General features: G+C 42.0%; 1 protein-coding gene across 1 annotated transcript; it reads right to left on the reverse strand.

Annotated features, from left to right (window-relative positions):
• Positions 1 to 511: 511 nt before the first annotated feature.
• On the reverse strand, positions 512 to 2,772 carry LOC137166886 (tubulin polymerization-promoting protein family member 2-like). Its single transcript, XM_067568782.1, has 4 exons — positions 2,760 to 2,772; positions 1,469 to 1,645; positions 1,128 to 1,281; positions 512 to 744 (listed from the first exon to the last, which is right to left on the reverse strand). Exons 2-4 carry the CDS (start codon positions 1,636 to 1,638, stop codon positions 562 to 564), a joined length of 507 nt encoding a protein of 168 aa, XP_067424883.1. The 5' UTR covers positions 1,639 to 1,645; positions 2,760 to 2,772; the 3' UTR covers positions 512 to 561.
• Between the last annotated feature and the right edge of the window lie 6,272 nt (positions 2,773 to 9,044).

The following is a 9,044-nucleotide window of genomic DNA, read 5'->3' on the forward strand; positions in this document are numbered from 1 at the left end:
TCCAGCTTCTCTTCTGCTCTAACTATTAAATCACTCCAAAGGGTGGAATCAGGACTGCCCATCCATGTTTCATAAGCCCTATACTGCTAATGCTCTGAAAAACTCAGCCATAGCCATCCCTCCCATCTATGACCAGTACCATCTGTTCTGACAACCCAGCTCAGCACCTTCTCCCAGTGGCTTTCTGCCACTTTCTGCATTGTTACACAAGAGTTACAGTGTTACAAACGAGAGCTGGCTGCATTCCTGCTCCTCTTTATCTCCATACGTGGAGGGAGTGTTAATAAATATGATCCTGAAAATAGATCCCGGGATTCTGCCAGACAGGAGACATAACATCATTAAGCTGACCCAGTCCTGTTCATATTTGGATGGAAATCCTCCAGTTCCACATCCAGTTATTTCCCAGCTGTCCTTCTCCTTGCAATCCTAGCTCTGGGAGTCAAACACACATGCTCTCTCTCTCTCACAGACACACAAAGAGGCCAATATGCAATGAGCATGAGCTGTTTAATGGCCTCCCTCCCAGGCTACAGGGCTCCCTAAGGTGCAGTGCCAGCTCTAGTGTGCCTTGTCATAGGTGCCAGCTCCCTTGTAGGCCCCAACATAGCCACTGCTATCTGTCACGTCTTCACGGCCAGCCAGCCCCTTCCCCTTGCCGCTCTCATCAAACCGTTCCTTGTGGGAGCCTGTGTATTTGCTGGTGTCTGTCAGTCTATCAACCCCACCAGCCGTGGTGGTTTTCTGTAAACGAGAAGGCCCAGCAGAAGTCAGCAGAATTCAGGGCCGGGCTCACAATAGCTTTCATGCTTATCCCAAAGGCTGGGGCCTGTGTAAGGTGGAGGTCGTACTGGGCTCAAGGAGGATGTAATATGGCCATGAGGCTCATGTTCGGTTAGTTCCTGTCCTGAGTGGGATGTGAGCTGTCTATGGTGGGATGCTTCACATTATGCTCCTTCTTTCACTGAGTAAAGTGGGCTCTTGGGCAGGTGGGAGGGAAGAAGGGGCTCACACTGGGCTCATTCCTGCCCCAACTGGGGGCTGTACAGAGGGCAGGGAGATCTGGTGCTGTGGCAAGGAAGTGAGGGGGGCAGGGCTTGGGACACCTTAAGGAGAGTTGTACTCACCGTTACACCCACGTTGGCTGGCTCCTTGCCCTCCATCAGTGCATTCACAGCCTGCAGTGCCTCCTCAGGAGACTTGCCCTTGAAGCGCTTGCCGCACAGTTCCTTTATGGCCTGCTGGAACTCAGCAAATGTGATGGTGCGAGCGCCTTTGGTTCTGCAGTCAGAGGGGGACAGCAGACATGGGAAGTTACCACTGGGTCAGTGGGGGGGGGGCTACAGTGGCACCAAAGGGCCAGAACATCCCCACTGCACTCATCACACTGGGGGACCAGATCGTCTTCCCTCTTCCTTGTCCCCGTCCCACCACTGTTTCTCCCATCTCTTCTCCATTCCTCACTCACTTGACTTTGTTGAACACAATATCAACATCGGTGCTGGTCACGGCCTTCCCATCCATCACGCCACAGTCCTTCAACATCTTGGAGAAGTTCTTGCCCGTCATATCGTTGCCAGTGGCAGCCGTGTCACCGTACACGGCAAATTTATGGAAGGCTTTCTCCAACTCTGACATCCTCTGGCTGGGGCAAGAGGGAGACTGTTAGGATGAGCCTCCCCACCACCAGAACAAGACATCACCACTACAAGCCCTTCACTCTGGGACTATGTTGCTGGGGGGGGGGGAGGGTGTCATGATATTTGCACAAGAACAACTGGAATTTAGGAGTGGGTTGTCTGGGGAGAGATGGAAACTGGGTAGAGGTTATTTCTGGAGAGCTGGAACTTTGGGGGAGTGTGTCAGTCTTAGTCTATTAAAATGTATAGTAATGAGGCATTTGAATCCTCTGGACAGCTTTGGAAGCCACAACCATAGTCAGAGCTCTGGCATCACACAAACCTTGGGATTCCACCTATGGATTCCTGCATGGTCTGCTTTCTCTCCTCATGAATGAAGTTGGGAGGTCAGACCACAGGTATCTATTTAGGCCTCTATTACCATAGTATCTGAACCTTACCACATTCTGGAATTTAGACCCATTTTAGGCAAGGGACTTAGTCCCATTGTACAGTTGGGAAACTAAGGTATGGAGAAATGAAGTCTGAGATTTTGAAAATTGCCTAAGGGATTAGGACATCCAATTCCCTTAAAATTAAATAGAAACTGGTTTAAGTCCAAAATCCCTTTACGCAGATCTGAAAATCCTCATTTAAATCTTTGGCTGAGCTTAGAGTCAAACCCAGATCAATCAAATCCACCCTCTCACTAACTTCCCAAATATAGCTCTTGTATTTAGGCTTGAGCGAGAAAATGTATGAACCATGCCAGGATTTAAAAAAAAAAAAAAGTATAATGGAGTTGAAATTCTGTTAATTTTGAAAAGAGATTTCATGTCTAACCCCCTTTAGGAAATGTCCAGCATGCTCCATCTACACCAACGTCCCTTCACCCACTGGTTCTGTCATTCAAGTTTCTTCTGGGCTGTTAGGGTTTGTAAAGTACTCGCAATGCTTCTGGAACTCTAGAGGAAGAACCAGATTGCTCACCTGGGTAAATCCAGAGGCACTCAACTGAAATCATGAAGGAATTTACTGAATGTAGTGGGGTATCTCTGGGTTTATTCCAGGGGATTACTAAAATCAGAATCTATCCCTTTTCCCTCTAATATCGACTCCTTATCCAGAGGCTGGGCTAACCTGAGTGGGTAGATATTCCTGGCCCTTTGTCTGTTTTTTGCGTGTTTCTCCTGGGAGGAGGTCAGATAGTCTGAGTCAAAGACGGCATTCAGCCTGAGCCAGCCATTGTAAACTCATCAGTTGTTTATGATGTCATCACTTGCCCCACCCACCTGAGCTCTGACATGAGGGAGAAGGCTAGACGCAATGGTTGTGGTTGTAGAACTGGGTTGAAGAGTGAGAAATTTTTATACCCAACTAAACTTTTCCCTTTTAAGTGCTTGCAACCTAAGCATCTCATAAAAACTCATCTAATCTCTATTTAATCAAAATAGAATCCATTACATTAGTTTAAATGTAGTTTAATTTAAATTTAATTTAAACTAAGATAAAAATAAATTTCATCTAATCTAAACTAAAAATTTTTAATCTTAATCTAACGTGAATATAATTCAAATTTACCTGAATCTAATTGAAATTTAATTTATTCTTGTTATTTGAATGCAATCAAACCTAAATTTTCAATCTAAACTAATTTTAATTTAATCTCATTTGAACATAATTCAGTCTCATTTTAATTTAATTTAATTGTAATCTCAATTAATGTATGTGTGATCCAATTTAATTTAATCTAAATTAAATGTAATCTTAATCCACAGACAAAACTTTTTAAAAGGGGAGTTAAGATTAAAAGTACATATCATCATTTAAAATAAAATGTATTACAGCAATGTTCAAATTCTCCTCAGAACAAGTGTTATAACCACAAGATATTCAGTGTTAACGTTTAATTGAAAAGAAATCCGAACATGGTAAAATGCACCATTATGGGTACCCAAACAACCTTAACTCTGCTCTTAGTAACACCATGTGCTAACCATACACCTATCATTAAGGCATTTTAGTGTGTGTGAGGCCCCAGACCGGATTAAACTGATTTTTTAAAGACACATTTGTTTTTTTCCCCATGTTCCTCCACATAGGCGTGCGCACAGGGTGTGCTGGGTGTGCCCAGGCACACCCTAATACAGGGGTGTCAAACATACGGCCTGATTTGGCCCGGTAACCTTTTTTATCTGGCTCACGTACCTTTTTGATGTGTTCCGCGGCGCCATTTCGCTGTGCCGCCGAAAGAGTGAAGGGTGAGCGTTTTCTTGGTGGACACAGCGAGCTGCCGTCAAAAAAGAAGGAGCTGCGAGATTTTGCAGTGGAGACTAGGATGCCGCGAGAATTCTGCTGGCAGGTAATTCAAATTTGGCCCGCTGGTGCAACTGAGTTTTTCCCTGGGTACACACCCTAATGAAATGTGCTGCGCACGCCTATGTTCCTCCACCTGTGATCCTATATATTATCATATATATATGCGCTATTATAACAAGCATGAATTTATGTTTTGCAGTGCTCCAGAAACTACTAATGAACAAAGGATTTAGACAAGCCTGTATTCCACTAACACAGAATTTGGGACTCCTCTCCAAACTCATCAGTATAAAACTAGACTAGATAATCAACAACAAGGCTGTTTAGGCCTTTAGACAAATAAAATAAAAAATCATCTCAATTTAAATGTTTTTTTCCTCTTGCTGCTAGCTACTCATTTACAGACCACCATGCGAGCAATACTGCCCATGCAAAATGTTTCTTATGTAAAATAAAAATGTAGAAGAATTAAAAGGTGAAGCTTTCCAGAAAGGCGATATAGTAAATGCATTACACTACACAAAGAAATGAGGAAATGAGTTTAATACAAAGGGAATGATTTGTCTCTACTTGTAATTGTGCAGGTTGGTTGGTGGTGGGAATTTTTCTTAGTGGTTTGAAAGGGGTTTTGTCTACCGAAATGAAAATTATATCTGATTATACTGAAAATTGAGAATCACATCACATTATCTTACAGCATTATTTGGGAAAAAATAAGGAAATGGATTCCCAGCTCTGGAGTATCCCCTAATGCCAAAATACTCAGAATGAAATCCTGGCTCCATTGACGTCAACAGCAAAACTCAGTGGAGCCAGTATGTCTCCCTCTCACACTTTGTCTTCTAACCTCAAAACCACTATAACTCAATTCCTAGACACACAGAGAAACTTATCACTGCTCTTCAGAGACAAAACAGTTAGTAGAATCACTCAAAAGGTGACTTTCCTTGTGCTTCTGGCTCCCACATTTACTGTCCTAAAAAAGTTAGATGAATTTCCAAAATTGTAACTTTGTAAAATAAAGAAGCTCTATGAGCCAAAAGACTAAAAACCAAGAGACAGATTTTATGCCCTTCTGAATTCCATGGACATATGACTCATTTCACCCATCTATGCATATGTATCATTCCTATTAATGAGACTGGAAAGTTATAGGCCGATATCACTCCTGTGCACTACTTACAAACTCCTGGAACATATCATCCTCTTTGTTGAGTCAGTGATCCCCGAAGAACAAGAGGGAACAAGAGGGATTCTGGTCTAAACACAGCTGTTGTGACCAAGTTCTGGCCCTTGTAACGTACATCAAGGCTGGATTCCCGAGGAAATCTAAGTCTGGCATAGCCTTTGTAGACCTGTCATTGGCCTACGACGCAGTCTGGATTAAAGGCCTGATGCTGAAGCTAGCAAGTATCATCCCCTGTCGCAAAACACTGTCTTCTGTGAACGATACTAAGCAATAGGGAGCTACGTGTCCACTTGGGCAACAAAATCAGTTCATGCCAATTCCTCAACAATGGACTGCCACAAGGCTCAGTGGTCACACCGACACTTTTCAATGTTTAGACGAGTGACATGCATCCAACAAAGTCACACAAATTTGCATATGTAGATGATTTTGGCCTGGCAACGCAAGCAGCCACCTTCAATGACATCGAGTTCACCTTGAACAGGGACCTAAACACCATGGAGAAATATTTCCAGAAATGGAGGCTCAAGCCAAATCCTCACAAAACAACAGTCACTGCATTCCATTTTGATAACAGGAACCCTGAAAGTAACCTTATACAGCAACACTGTGTGACATGACCCCATTCCAACCATTCCGTGAAGCTGGATTGCACTCTAACCTTCCACAACCATCTAAAGAAGGTAGCTGCCATGACGAAGACAAGGTCAACCTGTTCCAGAAATTAGCAAGCACAAGCTGGGGAGCACCAGCATCAGTGTTACGGACATCAGCAATGGCCCTTGTGTACTCCATAGGTGAGTGCTGTGCACCAGTATGGACCAGAAGTAGCCATACTTGACTTGTTGATGTCCAACTGAACACTGCAATGCAGTACATCACTGGAACCCTCAAGTCAACTCCAACAACTTGGCTGACAATGCTGTCATACATTGCTCCCTCATCCATTCACCACAATGCCGCAACCCTTCAGGAATTCCAGAGGATCATGGAAAATGAACATCTTCCCATCCACCAAGACCTTAACAACATCTCTTACCAGCACCTGAAGTTGTGTAAACTCTTTTGGGCCCAGGCGCTTAACCTTCAACAATGTAACTTCAGTCCTGATGAAGCTTGGAAAGCCAAATGGAGTTTATGAGAAGTCACAAACAAACACAGTGTAAAAGACCTGACACAGAAGATCCATGGCTTCAATCTTCCATGAAGCTTATGGGCAACCTTAAACTATAGCCGCGCAAACCATGCCAGATGCGGATACTTGTTACACAAATGGAAAATTAAAGACTCTCCAGTATGCAACTGTGGTGACCTAGAACAGACCATGAAACATATAACAATTTAATGCCTGATTCACAAATACAAAGTAGGCATCACAACAATTCACTCTGTTACTCCAGATGCAATAATCTTGTTTAACCATCTGAATGTAAAATTATAGTTGTTGCTCTACATTTACATCAGCCATATGAAGAAGAAGAAGAAGAATTCCTATTAATATTAATGGAAATCATTTGTGTGTAACAAGAGAAGAATCAAGCCACTAAAGTTTGTTCTACTCTGAAAAATGAATCTATATGAAAGCTGTGCAAATAACAAATTTTTTCGTTCACTGACAATTTTAAAAAATCAACAAGAAAAATTTCAGTTTGGACCAAAAATTAAAATCTTCGGCAACTCAAAAAGAAAAAAAAATTATTTCAGGTTGAATGAAATGTTCTGTTTTGACAAAGCTGAAACCTAGCATTTTGATTTTGACTAGTTTTAGGCAGTTTTGATTTTTGCAAAAAATTAAATTACAGGAAATTTTTTAAATGAAAAGTCATTACTAAATTACTAAAATGAACAGTTTAGATTTTTTCAGAATTTTTTTTCCCTTTCAAAATGAAGTATTTGGCAAAACTGACACAAATTTGCAAAACATTTCTGTATCACCAAATCTGCATTTTTCTTCCCAAAAAGTTTCTACCAAAAATATTCCACCTGGATCTAATCAATAATGTAAGTCTGGGGTTTCCATGTTTATTGTCTCTCAGTGACTCCAAATCAAATGTATTCACTCTACAAGTCAGAGGATGGGACAGGTTTCTCCCTGCCATCACTGCAAACTCACTCTAAGATGTAAAAGTCAAGCTGGATTCTTTCCTTCTGATGTACTTGCAATAAGAATGGAAAATTTGGAGGCCAAACTCAACCCTCCATAACACACATGCAATCACATTGTCTCTAAAATATGGTGCCTGTTAAACCTCTGCAACCCTATTAAAGGCAAAGTTATTACAGAAGATATATTTGAACCTATGCCTAATGATGTGTCAGAAAGAAGCCAACTGCAGTTTGAAGGTGATAGTTTTACTGATAAATTGAGCAAATTTGCTCTAGAAGTCATTGAGATAGAATATGAAATCCGCACAATGCTATTGTTTGTCACTTTTCAGAGCAGTACTACACTTGAGCATGTACATTGGAAAGATTGCTGCACGCTACAAAGAGATCACAATCTGTACTTCAGTGCAGTGTAGTCAACAGTCCTGTCCATGCCTGCTTGATCCAGCCTAGGACATCCTGTGTGGTAATGTTAGTCAGCACAGGCTAGAATGTCAGATAAAACTACTGGGTTTTGTCCTTGTATAATGACCCTATATATATAGAGAGAGAGAGGGTGACCAGATGTCCCGATTTTAGGGACAGTCCCGATACTCGGGGCTTTGGCTTATATCAGTGCCTATTATCCCCCACCCCCTGTCCTGATTTTTCACATTTGCTTTCTGGTCACCCCACGCTCACATAGGAGAATAGAATGTGGCTGGAGTTGTTTTAACTCTTATAACTGAAAGCTGTATCTATTTTTTTTTTCAGCCCAGAGGTCTGAAAACTCACAGAGAAGACACGCTTCTTAGTAAGAATAAACTGTGTGGTGTTTTTGAGATTAAAGTTGTGGCTTCAGGGAGTTTCACAAATCCATCTTACTTTGGTATTATTATTTATTAGTATCACTTCAGAGGCCACAGTCAGAACTGGGATCTCACTGTGTTGTGGAATCAAAGAATTAATCATAGAATTGATTATAGAAGGCCTGGCCCGAAACTGGGTAGCCTGAACTGTGATGGAAGCCCTCAGGTTAAATCACTGACAGGATGCCCCAAACTGAGACTGAGATAAAGATGCTAAAATCCCACAGGATGTCTCAGGACCACCATTTAAATGCAAACTCCTTTTGTGAACTCCAGCCCTTTTGATGTCTGTAAACCGACATCTCCTGTTTTGATAAGTACCAGTACCTGTCCCCCTTTGTCTTACCGGCCCCATAGAAACTCACTCCATACAATTTAGCATTTGAACAGGTATTGTGTAACCACCCATCTTCGGGTGTTAAAGGGTCCCTGAAAACTACATTGTATACTCAAGTGACTCATTGGGCGTTCCTGTGAGGGCATCTGGTGTGCCCCACCGTGCATTGATTGTCTTTCCTGTTAAGTATAAACTGTTAATCCAATTCCACTATACGATCGACATGTAAATGAACCTAAGCAACCCCTATATAAGTCTTTTGTATCTGGTAGCCAGGTGAAGTACATTTGCCCAGCATCCAGACATGCTGCTTGACTTCCCTATAGCCACCTGGGTTTTCCCTATGGCTATAGTATTCCCCATAGCTATGGTTATGTGATTGTGTGTGTGTCACAATTAAAGCTGCACCCGATCCAACTCTAAAATGTAGCAGTGTGATTCTTTTCCACGACAGTGTTGAGAACTGTATTCCCTAGGTGATTGATTTTATCTTTCTAGCAATGTTAAATGAACTGTTTGAAACCTCGTACAACCAGAAAACTTCCTATCGGCTAAACATCTGAAGAGGCACAAGTGGATAAGTAAGTTAACTATAATTTACACAGAGAAAATGCCTGATCTTGTTC

This window comes from Emydura macquarii, unplaced genomic scaffold, assembly GCF_026122565.2.
Source record: "Emydura macquarii macquarii isolate MOO-44397 ecotype Brisbane River unplaced genomic scaffold, CSIRO-AGI_Emac_v2 contig_2897, whole genome shotgun sequence".
In the NCBI taxonomy this organism is placed as follows: Eukaryota; Metazoa; Chordata; order Testudines; family Chelidae; genus Emydura; species Emydura macquarii.

Bases quoted from the DNA above. Each gene is read 5' to 3' on its own strand.
- LOC137166886 (XM_067568782.1), bottom strand. From the start codon at position 1,638: ATGTCAGAGTTGGAGAAAGCCTTCCATAAATTTGCCGTGTACGGTGAC. The intron at 1,282-1,468 runs GTGAGTGAGGAA...CTCTGACTGCAG, and splicing joins ATTGTGTTCAACAAAGTCAA to AACCAAAGGCGCTCGCACCA. The intron at 745-1,127 runs GTGAGTACAACT...TCTCGTTTACAG, and splicing joins CAGCCAACGTGGGTGTAACG to AAAACCACCACGGCTGGTGG.